This window comes from Centroberyx gerrardi, chromosome 10 (genome assembly GCF_048128805.1).
Source record: "Centroberyx gerrardi isolate f3 chromosome 10, fCenGer3.hap1.cur.20231027, whole genome shotgun sequence".
In the NCBI taxonomy this organism is placed as follows: domain Eukaryota; kingdom Metazoa; phylum Chordata; class Actinopteri; order Beryciformes; family Berycidae; genus Centroberyx; species Centroberyx gerrardi.
The window spans coordinates 8965052-8985620 of record NC_136006.1 but is presented as its reverse complement, the minus strand read 5'-3'; the positions used below and the strand labels follow the sequence as shown (position 1 = coordinate 8985620).

The window sequence follows — 20569 nt, the reverse complement described above, 5'->3', positions numbered from 1 at the left end:
CAAAAAAGTTGACGGACCGGAACAGGAAGTAAGCAAATGTGTTCGAGCCAAAAGTGGACACAGCAAACAAAACTGCCAAAGGTGAGAACGCTTTGCTTCAAAGTTGTAGAAATTTGCAATATTTACAAAATCTCTTTTTAAGTTATGTTGGTGTAACAACTTAAAACAATGGGACAGTGTTTGAGAAGTTGCCCGTATTAGTTAACGCTAAATCTATGTACGTAGCGTTAGCCTCGGCTAGCGGCAAAACAGTTTGTTTTTATCAGCTCGTCTTGTCTTCATAATGTTCTGTGGGCTTTTTAACATGGTAGGATGCTACAGTGAACTACACGGACCGGAGAGACTGGGGCTGCGTTGCAGTCATAACTAAGGTTTCTGCCTCTTGGATGTCCGGATGAAATATATGTGCTTCAAGACATAACTAAGGATACCACAAACATTTGCACCATGAATCCAAACAGTCTGTTCGGGAGTTCGCAAGGAGGAGCTTTCCAAGCCCCGAGCAACACCAATAAGGCAGGTATGTTCCAGTCTTTTGGGCAGCAGAACCCCAGCAGCCAGCCACAAACTATGGGCTTTTTTCAGCCAGCAGCATTTGGACAGTCCTCTATCTTAAATCAGCCATCGCCCCTTGGAAATACCATGTTTGGACAGGCACCTGCTTTTGGGCAGAGCTCTGTATTTGGGCAGTCATCCACACAGCCCTCCACCCTGCCTACAATGAACCAGGCTCCGGCTTTTGGCCAGCCGACAGTTGGACAGACAAGCTCAGGCTTTGGTAGCAGCGCCCCACCAGCGTTTGGACAGACCAGTGGACCAAACCAGAGTTCAATGTTTGGACAGACACCTATGTTTGGGCAGCCCTCTGCGTTTGGCCAGCCTTCAGGATTTAGCCAGCAGACCCCAGGATTCGGCCTCCCCACTGGAATCCCCCAGACCGCTTCAGGCTCCACCACAACCCCAGCACCCCCTCAGTCGATGGGCTTTGGACAGCCACTCTTCGGACAGCCGCTGTCCACCAGCGTCACCTCCAGCACATTCGGCACAGCTCAGAGTGTGACCCAGAGCAGAGGCTTTGGATCATCCGAATTCAGTTTCAAGCCCTCCAACGAGGTCCTGTTTAAGCCCATCTTCAGTGCCAGCCCCGAGCCAGCTAACCCTCAAGCTAGCTCAGTGTCCGGTCAGCCTTTTGGCAGCAGCGTTCCCCAGACAAGCTCCAGCACCATGGAGAGCAGCAGCAGCACCACCACCGGTTTCTCTCTCTTGACTGGACCTAAGACCGGGCAACTGGGCTTCAGCTTCTCTCAGCCTGCCGCCGCCCCCTCCATCTCTGCCCAAAACAACCCGCTAACCACCGGCAACAGCAGCGGCTCCACCACCACTCCACTACAGTTCACCTTCTCCCAGCCAGCCGCCCCCTCCAGCTCCAACACTAAGGCAGCCACCACCGAGCCCACCACCCCGTCTTCTTTCAGCTTCTCAGCCAAAGTCCTCCAGCCCCAAACAGCGCCCCTATTTGAAGGAGCCAGTTTTGGTCAGACGCCAGCATTCGGTGACCCCAAAGCTAAAGCAGAGACTAGTACAGAGGAGAAAGGCATCGGCCAGGAGGGCGCAGGGGAAACAAATATATTTGCTCGACTGGGCAAAGGCACCAAGCGTAAGGACGACCCTGTGGCCCCCAGTGCTGGCTCAGAGAAGCCTGTCAAGGAGGAAGACGTGCCGGCTGGAGGAGACATGCCAAGGAACCCGCCGAAGAGGCCACTGCTGCGGCTTCGCGGCCCAGTGGGAGCCCTGTTTGGTAGGGCGATGAGTGGACTGATGAAGAGCACAGCCAACCCGGTGAGGCGAGAGGCCGCGAAGGAGAGTCAGCAGCAGGCGTCAGAGTGGGGGGAGACGGAGAGTGAAGACAGCCAAGCTCAGGGCGACCACCAGGCTGCCACCCCCCCCAGGGCGCAGGCCCCCACCAGGGAGGTGCTGGAAAAGGCTGAGGAGTCAGGTGAGTCATGTTACACTACCCTTCCCACCCAGTCAGCTCCAAGTTATATTTTAGCTTGTAATACAGGCCTATCTTGAGACCGACTAGTTGAAAAAAATCACTTTTGCATATCCCTAGTAGTAGAAGGCAGACCTACCTTGAATCACACAGACTACACGTTGCATTAAGGTGTTTATAATTTTCCAAAATCCATTTGGACCAAGAAAAGCCACTCTATATAATAAAATGCATACCTGAATGATTGTGCTGATTGGGGAGCCTTGACATTGTTTACCTGAATAGATCCAACCTCTTGATAAATTCAGTCTTAATTTACTATTCTCTCCCAGTGTATCAGTGATTTGACTTTGACAAGATTTGGTCATGAAGAATGATTCAGTGAAATATATTTAATGACCCCACACTGTTAAAGTGGTGACTCTTTGTTGCATGTCCTGCACTCCAAATGAGAAATCTTAATATGTAATCATGAGTATTTTTGAAGGCAAAAGACTTCAAGGAAAAAGCTCCCAAACCATACAATTATTTAATGTGGATAAGGATTTTTTGTGCTAGTTTTTTTTTCCTCTTTCTGAATGTTTTTCCAAAAGGCATCCCGATACTAACTTGATGCAATATCTAGCCTGTGCATGGCAATGTAATGTTTCATCTTCCTTCTGAATTTGTCAGTAATTATCCAATTATCATCATTTATCTGCTCTTTTTAAACTGCTGTGCGTACATTAGTTTTGTTTACCACTGAATAATATTTCCACTTTTTATTGTCAAGTCAGAAACCCATCACCCTGCTGATTTTCAAGGGAATGCCCTGCATTCATTTGAAGTGCAAATTAGACCATTAGAATGTACTCATGCTCTAGTCTACCCATTACCCATCATCCTTCACCAGATTCAGCAAAACCCCCCGAACCAGAGCCTGAAACCCCGACCCCCTCCAGACGCAGCCTGCGCAGGGAGAGCTCCGACAGCCTTGGCGGTCTGTCTCCGACCGACTGCAACGTCATCCAGTGTAAGAACATTCCCCCGGCCCTCAACAAGAAGGAGGTGATCGAGAAGCACTTCGGTCGTTTTGGCAAAGTCCGCAGGGTTTTCTGCCGGCCCGGCAAGAACCTGGCCATAGTGCACTTCGACGATCATGTGAGTAGAGCTGGCGCTACTTTTTCAGAACCATCACATTCAAGTTCCAGATGATGTGTCAGTGAATCAGTGATACTCATACTAACTTTTTATTTCATACAGTAATATCCCAAATATGACAAGGGGAGTATGTGGTTTAGCTGCTGTCTATGTTGTTATGTACATTATATACAGTTTTTTTTTTTGGAAAGCTTTTTCATACTTTACCTCTCACTGTTAACCGTCGTCTCTTTCAGGCATCTGCCGCAAAGGCGAAGAAGAAAGGCAAAGTCCTGCACAGACACGAACTCCTCCTCTTTTGGCAGAAGAAGAAGCAGAGTAAATATGACTGCTACATCACATTGATATTAAATCTGAAGCAGTATTGAAATAGTTACCAGTGTTACTTATTGTTACTGAAGTAGCTTAGAAGCTGGCTAGTCTGAATTAATTTTGACTTTTAGCTTTCCTGTCTGTTGTCATTTTTATGCTTTCTAAAAGAGGGAGGGCAGTTTCCTCTCCTCCGTTCGTGGGAGTTACTGAAAGTGCTGCCGCAAACAATTAGACTTCTCAGCCTCCGGGAATTATTAGTTACTATGATTATTTATATTTAAGAGCCTCTCTAGTACGACCAACTAATGTCTTGATGGCACTGTTTAAGGGGTTAGAACTATATGCAATAGTAATCTGAAAAGAGGGCTTTTGTCTCTGTTGTATATTGATGTATCGAGTCCTGAGCCAACCCATTGGATAGTGGTTTCACTTCCCAGCATCCCGCTCTTCAGACTGATCCTCTGTGTTGATTCTGTGTTGCTGTGCTTCATCAGGTCCGGGGGGGAAAGGAAGGAGACCTGCAGCAGGAGAGGAGGAGGCAGAGGCAGAAAGCCAGGAAACTGAAACGAAGGCCGCCTCCTCCCCAGTCAGAAGACCTGCGCTCAGAGCCCCTGCTCTCACTCGCAGGTAACCCCGCACCATAACCCACACACCATACGCCGCTCTATGTTTAATGATTACTGGGTTTTAGATTTGACTTAATGCCCTCATCTAGTTGTCCTGCATCACTGGACAACTTAAAAAACGATTGATCAGTTGCTGTGACACTGTAATTTCAGTCTGTTTTTTTATCTTTTACAACATGCTGTGTTTCATGGTTACTGCGGTTTAAATTCGACTAAATTTGTAAATCACAATACATTTCTATATTACGTCAGTGTTTGGTTTAGTTATCACATACTGTCAGTCTGTTTATCAAAAGCTTAGCTAATCAATTTGAGTGTGAAAGAGAGTTTTATGTTCCTGACCACATCCTTGAATTACAGGTTGGAGCTTTAAAATCTATGTTTGATGTGTTACCTCATGTCAACAAAACAACCTAAACTGTCTCTCTGTTTGTTTTCTGTCTTGTCTCTGTCAGCTCTCCGGTGAAGAAGCCGTCCATGGCGAAGTCCATCCAGTTTGACAGTGAACCCCAGCAGGAGAGCGGCGCTGACACCCAGAGCTCAGAGCGCCCGGTCCCCTCCTCCCTCCTCCACCTCATCGGTCAGGTGGCCGAGACCGCCGAGGAGAAGTACCGCCTCCTGGAGCAGAAAGACAAGGTCCTGCGACAAGGTGAGGCGGCTATTCAGGCCAACTTATTGCAGTTATCATTAGTATGAACTCACTTCAAGGTGGACTATTTACTGTGTGGCCTTAAAATATCTGAAAGATTCCAACTCACATATATTGGCTCAGGTCGGCCCAAGCGGACAGACCTGGACCTGTCCAAGGTGTTTGTGGGGACGTGTCCTGACATGTGTCCAGAGAAGGAGAGGTACATGAGGGAAACACGCAACCAGCTGAGCGCCTTCGAGGTCTTCCCAGACACCGAGATGGTAAACGTCCCGATTGCTTCTGTTAGCGTCCACACTGAAGAATAAAGCCTAGGCACTTGTACTGTCAATTTTTTTCATATCATGTCTCTGGTATGTTTGGGTTTCTTTCAGACACTTATTTATATAATTTGGCGAGTGTTTAGCAGCTTAGCCTGATTGCTATACTCCCATGCACCTTGTGAATGCCGACTAAGGGAGCACAAGATGAAACTGGCCTTTTTAATGTGATTATCATGGCATTACTATGTGTTCAATTGGATTAATTGGTTACGTGGCATATAAAAACAAATCAGATCAGATTTGATACATGTCTGTTATTAAGGTTAATTGAATGTATATGCTATAGCTTAAAGGATAATAGCAATTAATGTAAATGCAAGCAGATTTTTTTTTTTTTTTTAGAACTTCCAACCGTTGTAACTGTCTTCCCTCCTGTCCCCGGCCAGGTGGATCACACGGCAGCCATCAAGGAGTACAGTCGCTCATCAGCCGACCAGGAGGAGCCCCTGCCCCACGAGTTGCGCCCCCTGCCTGTGCTCAGCATGACCATGGACTACCTGGTGACCCAGATCATGGACCAGGGCCACGACAACTACCGGGACTGGTACGACTTCGTCTGGAACAGGACCCGCGGCATCCGGAAGGTCAGGCTCGCTTCAAATCAGGGCTTGTATTTACGCTCGACTGTAAAATCTTTTGTGTGAAGAAAAAAATAACACGGTTTGGTTTCTTCAAACTCTTCATACAATTTTTTTATCTGAGTTGAATTCACTAGTTGTCTAGTTGTATGAACTGGGTAATCATATTGTCATATTGGGGGGTGGGGGGGATTTTTGGCTTTCAAAACTCACTTTCTAGCCCGTGCTCTGTTTTGGAACAAAAACTCTCTATTGAAATTTAAACACACTCCTGGTCTCAAATGATAAAGCAGTATTATTATTACAGTATTTTGCATGGCGATATATGACCTCTTCTAGCTAGCTTACTCGTCTCCATTATGAAAATGTGATTTAATTGTCTAGGAGGAGATAACATCTATTGATGTTGCAATTCGTCGATAGAGGTTGATAAAGATCATAGATTGCTTAATGCCTCTTTAACTTGGTTAGCCACAAACAAGAATTAAGTTAAGAGATTTCATTTGATACAAATACTCAACTATCTGTAACTGTTTAGTTGTAGTTTGGGGGAATTACAACACCCAGTGTTCATGGACTTGACACTAACTAATCTCATGTATGCACTCTATTCAGGGGTTTTCTATTCACAGTTCTATTGACAGTTTTCAAACGCCCTGTGGTCTGTTTTCTCCTCTGTCCTCCCTGCAGGACATCACCCAGCAGCACCTGTGCTGCCCGCAGACGGTGTCGCTGATTGAGAAGTGCACGCGCTTCCACGTGCACTGCGCCCACCACCTCTGCGAGGAGCCAATGATGTCGTTCGACGCCAAGATCAACAATGAGAACATGACAAAGTGCCTGCAGAGTCTCAAAGAGATGTACCAGGACTTGGCCACGCGTCAGATCTACTGCCCCCAGGAGGCGGAGTTTCGCCAGTACAACGTGCTGCTGAAGCTCGACGACAGCGACGTCCTGCGGTCAGTTCCTGAGTAAACATACAGATACACAGATACTAGAACACTCGCACGCTCACTCAGTCAGTCCATTAATCAAGATATTCAGCCGTCACTCCATCCATCTCTCTCTCCACGGGGGGAAATTGTGGTATCATCACTAGGGCTGCAATTTACGATTATTTTGATTATCGATTAACTAATTACTATTAACTAATCGTTTCAGCACTAGTCATTACCTGTGCAATGAAATAAAACTTAGTAAATAGAGATGATTCAAATATATATAAAGAAGCAAAGAAGATATGTAAAATTGACTAATTCACAAAAACTCTGGTACATATGCTGTATTTTTGAAATGTGTGGTGAAAATTCACAGTAAGGCCTTGTTTTTTTTTTTTTGTTTTTTTTTAACTAGGCTTGTCAGGGTTTCCCACATGTCCTTGAAAACCTGGAAATTTAAAGGCTAGCTTTCCAGTCATGGAATAAAGTGAGATAATTATTGAAATGTTGAAAACTTTGATGGTCCTAGAATTTTGCTTTTTGAAAATTATTTTCTAAAAGGACTGGAAATCTTGCATATTCAGCTGGGACATTAAAGTTCACTGTGAGATCACGTTTGTTTGGCTTGTTTGATATTCTGCAGCTCATTTCATTTGATGGATAAATATTTCCTCTCACCTCATGTCCGTGCAGCGAGGTGCAGCAGTTCCGCGACGAGGTGCGTAACTCCCCGGAGGTGAAGTTCGCGGTGCAGGCGTTCGCTGCGGTCAGCAGCAACAACTTTGTGCGCTTCTTCAAGCTGGTTAAAGGAGCCTCCTACCTGGCCAGCTGCCTCCTTCACAGATACTTCAACCAGGTCAGAAACTGTATTCCTTCCTTTATGGCTTTAAGACTGAGAAAATTATGAACTTGTCCAAATCTTTTTCCTTCTTTTGAACTGTTAAAAATATAATGAACGAGAAAATGCCAGAGAAGGACGGAAGGAGGGAAAACATTGCTATTTATACACTGAATGTACAAAATATTAGGTGCACTCAGACACTTTTCATGAAGTACACTCATGAGGTAAATTCAGGTAAAATCCATTATCCCTTATTGATTTCCCTTATTAAATCTATACCAATCACAAAGGAGGAGATGTAGGTAAAGAGAAGCAGGCGAGTTAGAGAAGCTACAGATTCACGGGAAAGTCAGGGAAATGCAATATACAGATAGCCTACCTCTGCATGATTACATAGACCTGCAGTAGGTCCATGCATACAGACACGCTAATGCATACATGTGTAAAAAATGTATTTTCTAATACTATTCCGTGTGTGTGTGTGTAGGTCAGAGCCAAGGCCTTGAGGACGCTGAACATCGCCCACACCATTGGCTCCCAGAGGTCGACCGCGTTTCCAGTGGAGGACATGGTGCGGATGCTCATGTTCCGCAGTGCTGCCGAGGCAACCGACTTCATCCAGCAGTACGGCCTCAACATCAGCGATGGGTAAGTTTCTACTGGTGGTCTGCTACCAACACACACACACGGCTACAAACACACAGTGTCTGGATAAGAGAACAACCCCTACTCAAGGATTTCAGGGACAATAACAGTGAATTTGATGATACCACAAAAATATATCAAAAATAGGTAGTTGTTTTTTTATTGTTTTCCCAGTTAAAGTTGTAGTCAATCTCTGGAGTTATAAGAAAAATAATTAATGACTTACACACATTGTGGAGTGCTTTTAGCTGATTTCTACCCCTTGTTGTGACCTTTAAAGGGGCATTGATTAATCTAAACAATAAAGTCATCCCAGTCAAGAGATCGGGAGTGTCTCAGAAGTCTCAGCACCTGGTGAAGTAATCATTGAGTCATTGATAATGATCAACAACCCTTTCAACCCCCTGCAGATATGGTTTATATCATTTTGTGTAATGGGACAGTAAAGAGCTTACTTATGGCCAATTTAAACTCCGTTCACAGCTTGGTGGAGCTGAGCCGGACATCCTATCAGGAGCCGGAGCTGTCTCTGTCCCAGAAGAGGTCAGAGGCCATCCTGGCGAAGAAAATGGTGTTGATTGGAGAGGTGGTGCATGGAGGATCGCTCCCCAGCCCTCCCCAACACACCCCCGTCCGCAGCTTTGACTCCCAGAACAAGTACCGCGGAGAAGGGCCAGAGCCCGCTGCAAGCCTCTTTAAAGGCATAGGTATAGGCTCTGATTTACTGATTCACTGGCAAATATATTTAACGCTTTACGTGCATAAGCTCCGTTAAGAGTAGCAGTAGTAGAAGTCTGGAAAATTATGGAAAATGAATTTGATAATTCAATCACCAACTATGCTTTCAGGTTTATCGAAGACATACAAATTTAAACCATGATTTTCTTCTCTTGGACTATGTGACTGTTATCAAATCAATTGTGTGCCAATATTTCCCTCTATGACTGTATAACCTCTACTTTTCTTCATCGTCTCAGCTTTTACAACAAAGCTGGAGGTCAAGGCTCCACCAGAGGTTGAGTCGCGGCCGCAGATCAAGCCGGCCAAGCTGCTGGCGGAGCCCCGGCTGTTCGGCGAGCTTCAGCCCGGCCCGGAGCCCGTCAAACCAGCGGCTGTAGACGAGACGGGAGAGCCCAGTGAATCCTCCGCCGGCTCGGCCCTCCCAGCGGACCCACAGCAGCTGTTCCAGCCTATCGTCCAGCCGCAGCCCATCAAACCCCCGTCACCCCCACCCAAACCTCAGCCTGTGTACAGCGATGAGGTAAGGGTCTTATTAGAAAGCCCTACTCTTGCTCTTAGTGGGAAAAAAAATGTTCCTCACTGTATCATAATCCCCTGTCCTGTACCTATTTTAATCCTTTTCCTAGCACTTCTCTCTTACATGATCATTCTCTGGTCACAGAAAGATTGTCAGGGCATTATGGCTCTGATCCTTGCTTTCCTTCCCACTGAGCAATTTTACGTTGATTAACCGTTTAAAAGATGTCTAAACTAAAATTTGGCTACATAAAGTTTTGGTGATCTAGGAATATAAGCTTATTCTACTCTTGCAGTCACAAGTTGCTCTGGATAAGAGCGTCAGCTAAATTCTTGAAATTTAAAAAAGTATTGCTTTCTTCAGCAAGATTTAAAACATGACATTTCAGCCTTCAAAGGCCAACTACAATAAAAGAGGTGAGTCTTTATATCCCTAATTACTGGTAACTGGTGTGTTGTGTCTGTTCTCTCCTGCAGGACATTCTGGCTGAGCTGGAGAGTGTGGTGGGAGAGGTGGTTGAAGCAGCAGTGAGCGAGGTAGCCAATGATGGAGCCAGCTACGCTACAGTAGCTCTTGCGTAAGTTGAAATAATATAAATGTTTTTTGATCCTGTATGGAGGGGGGGGGGGTATCCGGAGTAGGGAGTGTCTTTGCAGCTTGTAACAGCAGTTAGTTTGGCGCTCACAAGTTTGTTTTGGAACTGAACTTGTGGAAGGCACAAAGTCATCTAACAGTTTTTTCACAAAGTCAACCCAACAGACCCCGACCCAACAGAGCATATTCGGAAACCTTATACTCAGTGGTATTGGGGGGCATGGTTGATAGCTTTATCTGTTGAAGCTTTACCTGTTTTCAGGTGGGAAAACAGATGAAGCTTTTTCTAAGGAAAAAGGCCTTTTCAGTACAATCACAGAGCAGATTCTTTACACACCATAATAATGCACTTGAGATTCACCATGAAGTTTGACATCCAGAGAGAAACTCTTGGGTGTATCGCATGCAATTCTGTCCTTTTTGTCATTTGTAAACTCCAAAAGTCTTTTATCTTGCATTCCTTTGGGGAAAGAATGCTTTTAGCAAGGTAGTTCATCAACAGGAATGGCATCTTTATGTCCTGATAGGAATACTAATTGTGGGGTCTGGTCACAGCATCCATGAAGCTGCAGATCAGGAATGTGGAGAGGGAAAAGGGAATCCCAGTAAGGCCATTATACCACACTTAGCATTGCGGCAGAGGAAAAGTGGCCCCAAGTCGGTTCTTTATTTTTAAGATGACTAACACTTATGGTCCTGTTTGTTTGTGGTTTTGCAGGGAGAGCAGTGTGCAGGTGGAGTCGCTGGTGAGCGAGCTGTTGGGACAGATGCTGCAGGAGATTTCCTCCACCGAGATCCAACTGGAACAGGAGCGCGTCGCTGAGGAGAAACGCAAGCTTGAAGAAGCCAGGTTGGACCTCTGACACTTAATCTCCATCTAAACTCTAGCCTGATGATCATTGCACACTGTATTTTAGTACTGCCTTCAGCCTGAAAACAATTAGAAAAACCAAAACACCCAACTTTCACCCTGACTTTGACACAAAGTAATCTTGTGAAGCTCATGTCTAGGCGATCTTTTTTTGTGTCTTATTTGTATTTAGTTTCTATGTTTTGTAGAGGTGAGACATGTTTTTTTGAGGTTTTTTTGGTTAAACATAACACCAAAGTATTACCTAAGCATCCAATTCGGATTGTGACACTCAGACTAAGGCTGTATATTTAATTGTGTACATTGTGTATCGCAATTTTAGCTTCCACAATTAACATGGTATAATTTGCCGATATTGAAACATTTCACCTGATTTCATTTCACTTAGAACTAGAATTAGCTGTGCTTTAAAACAGTCATGATGCTGATTTAAGATGCAAAAAGTGTAGTGGAGTAATTTAATTCCCAAATTCTTAATAATTGTGATCAATTATCGTGATCACAATATCTTGCAAAATAATCAGGATTCTCATTTTAGCCCTAATCATGCAGCTCATCCACATCTCTTTCCCTCTCTCTCTCTCTCTGTCTGCTGTCCCGTATCTGTCTGGGCGGCAGGAGGAAACAGGAGCGTGAAGCCTTCCTGACCCAGTTCAGCTTCTCTCTCTGCGCAGAAATCATCCAGGAAGTGCTAGGCGAGAGCATCCAGGAGACCGCCGCCTCTGAGATCCAGTAAGACACAGAAACTCAACCAACCAAGCCAAAATCATCCCCGCGTTCTGGTCTAGTCTGACGACGATGGCCTATTTTTGATTTTTCACAGCCTGTGTTATCATTACACAGTGGCAATACGAGCACAACAGCAGCATTGAGACCAATAATAACAGTGACAGTTATATTACTTTAACACTTTTCAAAATTTCAAGAAACAAATGTAGCAAACAAAATGTAAAAGTTAACGCATAATAACAGCAACACTTCTACTACTATTACTGATCATGATAATCAAAAGTAAGAATAAGAGAAGAATAACAGAGGGGTATTATAAACTATCATAAAATGTACAGTCAGTACTCATTGCACATTATAAAGCTTTGTTATAATACCTTACAATGTAAAGTGAAAGTTTACATTTAAATTTACTTCCACTGCTACTTATAATGTCTTACAATGGCACACTAGCTGTTCTGTAAAAATGTATTTTGAGAAAACGAATTCCACCGAATTTGAATGTTTTAAATGTTAATGTTAAATGTTTTTTTTTTACGTCTAACCCTTTTCAGGGAGGCAGTGAATGAGAAAGCAGAGCGTGTGGCTCGATGCACAGAGCAGGTCTGCACCAGTCTGGTTAAGGAGACCTTGGACGGAGAGATCGCCCTATTGGTTGATGAAATCCTGGAGGTGGAGCTGGAGCGCATCCACAAGTACATCAAAAGGTAGACAGTTATTATTTTGAAATACTGTTGGGTTGTTTAGCTTACTTAGGTGCTACATCACTTTTCTGTGATGGACAGTTTACCTGACATGACTTATCCTGATGCAGCAAACCCCGCCAGCAGGTTAAAACAAATCTAAAGAATTATTTGTAGCTACAATTTGATTCAGGTATTTAGGTAGATATTTTTAGACTAAAGTCGCTGATAGATATTTTCTGACAACGCTCAAAATCTTTGAATTTGATCTTTTTCATGCCAAAAAAATTACATGTAGTCAGTGTTCAGAGTGAGCCACCATACCCATTCAATGGTAGGTGAAACAAAAAAAACATAATTGAACAATTAGTTGAATCAATACAATATGCAAAGAAAATAAAATTTAATTGCAGGGTTTACAGACTGTTTTTATGTTGCTGTCAGGGAGGAACTTCTTCTATTTGATGACTGGCCGATATCCGTTATTTAATGAAAGGCCAATATTGGCCCGATATATTCGCAAACCCTAGTAGAATCTATTTTGAATCTCCTCTTATACCTTCTCTATTCCTTTCTTCCTCTCCTTGCCTCGCCTCTCCTCTCCTCTCCTCTCCCCTCCCCTTCCCCATCAGGTGGCGTGACGTGGTGGCGGTGCGTCGGCAGCTGAAGAGACAGATGAGAGGTTTCCCTGCAGCTCCCTGCTGTGTGGATCCTCGTTTCAAACTGAAGGCTCTGGCCCCCAGCGCCCCCCCACAGCCCTCCATGGCAGACCTGGCCCGCGGCCTGGTCAACCTGGGCAACGCCGGCACCCTGGCCCTCTCCAGCACCAGGTATGTCCGGCTCTAGTCTGGTTGTCAGCAAGCTGCTTCTCTCCAAGTGATTATTACTGAGAATGATACTAATGCTGCTTTGTCTTTGGACACTATCTGATGGGTTGAATGCAAACACACATCGCTGTATTTTTTATTGTAACATTATATTTAACTTTAAATTATGTACTGTATGGTGACTCGATTTTTGGTTAGATGTTTGAAGCATAATACCTTTGTCTAAATGACAATGAAATGTAGTAATTTACACATTGGAGAAATAAAAAAAACAGATTGTGTGTTCATTATATAATTTGTAGCATGGCAGTTAAATACCTTTTATTTGAATGCCTCGTGTTGTAACATTTATTTTTCTCGCAGCTCTTACATATTATATCATGTTTTATATCTTGTTCAGGTTGCTGAAAATGAGACAAGAAGCGATCCACCAGATGAGAGTCCATTACTACTATCAGCGACTGCTGGAGTAAGTAATCAGTCGATCCAGTATCTCTGTTGTGTCGATGTTCCGTCTCGCCGAGCAGCATTTTGATCTTTTTTGTTGTTGCTCTCAGTGAGTCGGTGTGGGCGCCGTTGGACTTGCCGGCGCTGGTGATGGAAAATGTCCCCAACCCGCCTGACAGAATCTTCTGGAAGGCCGCCCTCCTCTTACCCAGCGACCACGAGAGTGTAGCCAGCCTGGCAGACAGGTAAGCAGCTTTTCAATATGACAGAAGTTCAAGGACCAACCAGTTGTGACAGGTGGGTCTTTTATTACCTTTAACAACTTTGACTTAATTCCCGATCAAACTCCGGTGAAAGAAAGAGATACAGTCAGTAAGAGACTTTAAAACTATAAAATTAATTAACTATTTAACTATTAATTAAATTGGCTTAATATTTACAAGGTTATGTAAACTATCTGCCATTTTCCTAACATGTAAGCAAATATAATTGTAGGAGTCGATAGCTGGCAGCACACATACTTGTACTTGTACACATAACATATTTTGATCAGAAATGCAAGAGTGCAGAACTGCGTATACAACAAAAAGAGGAAATTTCATAGAACTGTCCCAGTGCTTTAGCCACTGGCTGCCTGTAGGACCCTCAAGTCCAGTCTTGCTCGGACCTCAGGTGCAGTGGGCTGAGTGTGTCCTCTCCTGTCTGCTGTCTTCAGGGTTCTGTCAGACTGGCTGGAGGTGAAGCTCGGTGGTGGCGAGGGGTCAGAGGTCAGGGAGCAGCAGCCAGACGGCACACTGCAGACACTCTGCGTCGCCAACGCGCTCCAGGAGAACGGACAACGCACTCACAAAGTCCACATCAGCGTCAAGGTTGGACCAGTTAATATGGATGATTGTGGTCTCAAGGATAGAAAAGAGATGGGAAATGGAATGTTCTGGAGATACAAGATGTGTTCGACAGCTCATACCCAGGGTCATCTAGGGTGTGAAAGTAGATGTCACTTTGTCATTTGTAGAAATGTAAAATATGAGTTCAAGTTTTAAATAATACCGGAAGCTGAGTTTTTATGGATGTTTTGTATAGATATAAATATGTTAAAGGGGCATTAAGTAATCTATGACTTTTATCAACCTCTATTGGGGACGAAGGAATTGCAACAACATCGACAGGTCTCTGGCACAGCTTACGGTGGCCTGTAGTTTAAATAAAGTCACATTTGGATGTCTTGAAATGTCAAACATGGGGAGTTTTTGTTCCAAAACAGAGTATGGGTCAGAAAGTTAGTTTTGTAAGCACCTGGTGAAGTTATTGTTGAGTTATTGGCATTGATCAACAATTTTATCAAACCCCAGCATATGAGTCACGGTCATTTTATGCTGTTGGATAGTTAAAAATGTACTTATTGCACCTTTAATGTGTATTATACAGGGAGGGAAAATGATGGTACATTAGACTGGCTTGTAAATTTTCCTAAGCTATCAACACTACTGTGGCAGGTTGTTTTTGGAGTTGTCTTCCACTATAATGTATTAACCTAGCTGGTAAAACAACTCACATTGGCTTATAAATTATTTTTCCTGGGTGGGTGAAAATATTAGTTTCCCCGCCCTGGTGCTGTATAACATGGGGTATTTCTGAACAGTCTCCCCTGTTTGTATCTCTCAGGCGTCCCGTGGCCCGCTGACCGAAGACGGCCTGTCCAAAATGGAGGAGCGCTGTGAGCTCCAGGGGACAGGAGCCCTCATCATGCTGCTCCCCGCCCTGCCCGCCCCCGAGCCCGGGCAGGAGGAGCAGGACGTACCTCTGCTCTCTGCCCTGCTCCAGCTTAAACAGCTCCAGCAAGCCAGTGCCTGGCACTGTCCGCTGCCTCTGGTCATTCTGGTGCCAGGGCCTGACGGTGGCCCCAGCGACACACAGAGACTTCAAGAAGGTACAGGGAGGGAGGATGATGGAGGCGTGATGCTCATTTCACAGAAAAAGACCCTGATGCAGAATAAGAGTCTGTGTTTGATAGTGCACCAAAACTGGTGTTTGGTGTCATCTTCAAACCAGACTTCAGTACTTATGTTTTATATCACAGGGGGGGACACAGATACCGAGAACTGAATACTGTCACAATGATACTTGATGATACTGAAATGAACATTATTTAAACAACAAAAACAATTGGTCAAGTGTTTAACATCAAGATTGTCTGCTGATAGATAATAAGTTTCCTGATTATATACTGTAAGTCCAAAGTAATAGTAGCTAGCATGAACTTGACCTACCTGGGTTATTCAGAACAGCTATTCTAAGAAGGCATGTTGTGGAAATTGCATTGCATGTCAGGGCAGTATTCATGGAAAAGTAATGGAATTTGTTTAGCAAAAAATGTGTGGATCCTGAACTGCTCCTCTCTTGGTCTCCTGTTCCTCAGCCCTGATGCTGCAGACGCTGGTCAAGGAGGGCCTGATATCAGAATACATGTTCTTCTACATACCAGAGACCACCAGTGATCTGCAGGGCTCTGAACAGGTACTACACAACACACACACACATACACACACACACACACACACACACAGTCACCACATCTGACATCTTGGGTCCTTTTTACATAATTTGTGTCACTGGCTGTGTTCAAACAGTGTTGTGTTTAAGTACTTAAGAATCTAGTTGGCACATCTCTGCTTCCAATTTTAGGTGTATAGTTTACCAAAGAGGACCCACTGGACCCAGTTTTGAAGGGCCCAAACATAAGGATATATTAATTATGAGTTTAACATGTGTCATTTGGTTGAAACTGTTACAGTACCATGACTGCATACATTTTAGCATGGATGGCCCCAGTGGGAAACCAACACCTAACACAATTTGACAATTTTAGTGCGATGCTCCCCACTGAGCTACATAGGGCTGGAGTGTTTTATGCAGTATAATATAAATTGTCAGTCAGTTTTGAAACATTCTGTGAAGTTGTTATGCTTTATTAACCTTCTCCCACTTCCTTTCCTCCTGTTGTGTGTCTCCAGCTAAGCCAGGCCATGCGTTGGCTGCTGGCTCGCGCCCCACCGCACTTCCCTCTTTCCTGCCAGACGCTGGTGCAGCTCGTCGAGGCCGGCTTGAGCCGTGAGTTCAGCACCAGGCTCTGCGCTCACCGCCAGGAGCGGGCCGCTGCAGGTCTTCCTTCCCAGGACCCTGCGCCCGTCATCCAGCTATACAACGCTGTGCTGGCCCACCTTGCTGATGTGGTGTCCTCCCAGGGCCTCTCCAGCCTCTCCTGGCCGCCGGGGGAGTTCTGCCTGCCCGATATCCGCACCTCGGTGCCTCATCTGGGCTGGAACTCCGCCCAGCACCTGGCCTGGCTGCGCAAAGCCATCGTCAGCCTGCAGCTGCCACACTGGGAGCTGCCATCCACTACCGGTCAGTGACTAGTTTTAGTCCCACTTTTTTGTATGCAGAGAGGGAATATCTTCTTTATTCTTGTGATCATTTTTTATAAAGTGTCCTAATATCCGATCCTGATCTAAACCACGCTGCACTACAACCTAAATTTATCTGAAAGCAAATGTGACTGAAATCAGACATTCACAATGACCAGTCAGTCAAATTGATATATTGATGTTTTATACTTGTTATACATGTTTTATATTTTGCCTAAATTGTTGTGTATTTCATCTGGATATTTCGCTGGTCCATCGCCTGAGGAGTTTGGATATAAATATATGAATTCTAGTTTCTTGTAACAAAGCCTCTTAAGTTTAAAATAGAAAGAAAGATGGAAACAAGAGACCATTAATCCTTCTATACTTCCCTCTCCCTCTCTCCTCTTCCTCTATCATCCCTCCCACTCCCCCCAGCCTCGTGGTCCCAGCTTTGCTCCTCCATCTTTCACTACGCTGCTCAGATCCCAGCGTCACGTCGCAGTCAGCCCCTCCTCATGTCGCGGCTGGAGAACCTGCTGGAAAGAGTCAGGCTGCAGGGCCAGCGTGGCCGAACCCGCAGAGCCGCTGCGGCTCCGGGCAGCTGGGATGACGGGGACAAGAAAAGGGGTCCGGCCTTCCATCAGATCCCCTGGGACGACGTGCTGGTGCTTTGTATAGACCACAAGCTGAAAGACTGGCAGAATCCTGGACCGCCTGTCTGTGAAGGTGAGGGCATTCTGGGGAAAATTATTTTACTGTGGCTAGGTTTACAGAAAGAAACGATACATGTTTTCCACAGTACCTCCTAGTGATGTCTGGCTTGTATTAAGCACCACATTTCCAATGGAAGAAATGTCATCAATGCATAGCCATCCCTGTGTTTCCATTTGAGACATGAGAGATGGCAGTGACTTCCTAGGATCCTAGGATTAGCTTTAAGCACTGGAAACACAGTCAGTGTTGGGAATCATACAGAACACATGACAAGATTTCTCATCTTCCCTGCATATTGCCCTTCATACCTCCCTGATGACGGATGGGAATTTATCCTTTGTGTCTCCTGTTGTTTCCAGACGCTGTGACGGAGGACGGGGAGATCCTGGTTTACTTCCTCACAGAGTCCTTGAAGGGCTTCCAGCCGCCTGAGGAGTGGACCCAGGCCGTCAGGCAAACACACAGGGAGAAGCAGCAGGAGACAGAGGGGTAAGAGGGTCCAAAGGGCCACAACACAACATAATAAATCATCCTGACTCTTACCTTAAACCTTAAAGCTACAATATGCAACTTTTTGTAAAGTGTATTGTTAGTCCCGCCCTCCTCCCCCCTCCTCTGCAGCACTTGTCAGTCATCTTGATGAACTGTCTACTTTAACACAGCATGTAGCCTGAGATAACTGGCATTTGAAAACCTCTCTCCCTTTTCCCAACCCCACCCTCCCTGCCTCTGTCTTCCACCCACAGGGCGAGTGCCGGCGGTTGTTCCCTTCCCTCCAGTCTGTCCCTTAGACAGAAGTTGTTCCAGAGCCTGGTGGAGCCTCACGACGCCCCGGCAGCTCCTCTAGACATCACACACATTCCCACACCGCCGGAGCTGCTGGCCCACCAAGTCCTCCAGAGCTTAGAGGAGGAGAAGGCTCAAAGCCAAAGGTACAGCAACATCATCATTCTTTATAAGATTTCATTACATTTAGGATCGATGTTTATAAAATAAGTCTTGAAGGAGATATATATTTAATTTTTTTTAAAATCTGTCTCTTCAAAAATGAGGAATCTGTTATCAAAAAAGGAATAAACTGGTGAAGTCTTTGGTGGCACTCCCTGCTTGCAATATATTTGATTGTTTTCATAACTTTTTCAATATGTAGTCTATATAACTTAGATTTAGCTCAGTACCGTGTATAGTTTGTAGAGGTATATACAAATTTCAGAACATTTGTTCTTAATGCTGTCCAAACAAGAGAGAAATTGGTTAATTTGCACAAGAATAAACTGCACAGTGGAATGGAGCTCATCGGACATGCATGATTTCATTTCCACTGCAATTTTTTGCGTGGCTAATTCTAATTTTCCAACCAAAGTGAAGACAAATTTATTCTCTTTTAGTCCAAAAAAAAGGTCCATAGTTTGTTTGTGTCATGTCTCACACACCACTGTACTTGTCTACAGGAGTATGGAGCAGCTTCAGCGCTGGCTGGACGCCGACCCTCTGGACTACCTCTCCATGCCGCTCTTCATGCCTTCCTCCACCCTGCTGTCCGTTCCCACAACCATGATGCCAATGCCCATCGCCAAGACTCCTGTTACGCAGGTATGACATCACACCTGAGCTTACTCCGTAATTATAAGGCATCAGGTTGTGTTCTTTTTGAAAAAGCCAGTCTGGGTGCTATTTAATGAGAAGATGACATTAAAGATAAGGCACTTGCGGTTAATCGTACTACTGCTGTTCCTCAAACCCATAATATTTTCTTAAATTGCAAGTAAATGCAGTAATGGTGCATTTTTTGATGCCTTACCTTGTAGGAAGCAGAGCCTGATGAGCCGTCAGAGAAAGCCGCCTGGCCTAAGACCGCACCTGTGTCCATGACACGGCGACTGAAGGAGCTTGAGCGACAGATTTTGTCCAGCCAAGAGGAGGAACTGGCCTGCAGACTGAAGCTGAGCGGCCTGATGAGCATCGTAGATGACTGAGACACAGTCAATACAAAGTCTTCTGGCGGATGTCTGAACAGCTATGCAAATGTTTGGAGATAAACGATGCCACCCGCCCACAACGAGAGACTACGGGTGTCTGAAGTTACTTAGATTTCCTTGTTGAGCTGATGTCAGTCCCTGGCACAGTGGGCTCAGTCTTGAATGAATATCTCATCTGGTCCGGTGACATCAGAGCCCATCGATTGCAACCATGTGTTTTTATTTCTTTTAAGACCTTGCATTTGTACCTGAGAACAAATTGCAAACTTTTCCCTCTTGTTTTAGTTTTGTACAATTGATTTTGCGTTTATAAATTTCAAAATGTGTTGCTTGTGTATGTGTGTATATCTAACTTTGTGTTGGTTTTTGGACAAATGTAAGAACGGAGTAGAATTGTGGATGTGAGGTTATGCATCAATTAATGAGATGCTCGGTCATTTTGCAGGTGTTTTTAATATAGAGTAGTTATCATGTGTCCTTAATTCATGTTGCCTAACTTGGGTTATAATTTGTCAAATGAGTTACTACCCAAAGAATGGCTTCAATGTTGTTTGCACCTATCTCTGTTGTGTTGAATTATATTTTTGTCTGAGAGCCAAACATTGAATAAAAGTTGTATTTTTCACTTAAACCTGTTTTGTTTTTTCTTCCCATGAGTCTAGTTGTCATTCAGCAGTTAATTCAACCAGCTGTTTTCCCTCACTTACGAATCATGATGATAAAAAGTGTGAGCACATGTTTATTATTTATCAAAGGAGCGCACTGATTGGCGGGTGATTCAGAAGACCCGCCCATTCCTCCGCCCATCTGGCTTGTGATTGGAGGACCGCGCCTCTGCTCATATCTCTCCATGTGAAAAACTCCTCGGAAGGCACCGTGAAGTGCGCTGGGAAAAGTAGTCTGAATTGTATTGAATAATGTAATTTACTCTCTTCTAAACACTACAGTACCCATACCGAGCACAAAGGGGGCGGGGCCTGTAGAGTAGATGAAATAGAAATGAATTCATATGGTT

At 44.6% G+C, this 20569-nt stretch overlaps 1 protein-coding gene across 1 annotated transcript; it reads left to right on the top strand.

Annotated features, from left to right (window-relative positions):
- The first annotated feature begins 21 nt into the window (after window positions 1–21).
- Window positions 22–20141, top strand: mcm3ap (minichromosome maintenance complex component 3 associated protein). The gene is made up of 29 exons (XM_078286229.1): window positions 22–81; window positions 312–1996; window positions 2886–3133; window positions 3370–3451; window positions 3940–4072; window positions 4527–4720; window positions 4844–4983; window positions 5430–5627; window positions 6312–6580; window positions 7253–7415; window positions 7888–8048; window positions 8529–8752; window positions 9023–9306; window positions 9780–9880; window positions 10616–10747; window positions 11387–11500; window positions 12052–12204; window positions 12813–13010; window positions 13408–13476; window positions 13565–13699; window positions 14170–14323; window positions 15120–15384; window positions 15874–15971; window positions 16469–16859; window positions 17297–17587; window positions 17935–18064; window positions 18322–18507; window positions 19027–19168; window positions 19384–20141. The coding sequence occupies exons 2-29, from the start codon at window positions 448–450 to the stop codon at window positions 19549–19551; spliced, it is 6372 nt and encodes a 2123-aa protein (XP_078142355.1). The 5' UTR covers window positions 22–81; window positions 312–447; the 3' UTR covers window positions 19552–20141.
- The last annotated feature ends 428 nt before the right edge of the window (window positions 20142–20569 follow it).

Coding starts and splice junctions, on each gene's coding strand:
- mcm3ap (XM_078286229.1), top strand. CDS start 448: ATGAATCCAAACAGTCTGTTCGGGAGTTCGCAAGGAGGAGCTTTCCAA. Junction 9,881..10,615: donor TACGCTACAGTAGCTCTTGC/GTAAGTTGAAAT, acceptor GTGGTTTTGCAG/GGAGAGCAGTGTGCAGGTGG. Junction 18,508..19,026: donor GAGAAGGCTCAAAGCCAAAG/GTACAGCAACAT, acceptor ACTTGTCTACAG/GAGTATGGAGCAGCTTCAGC.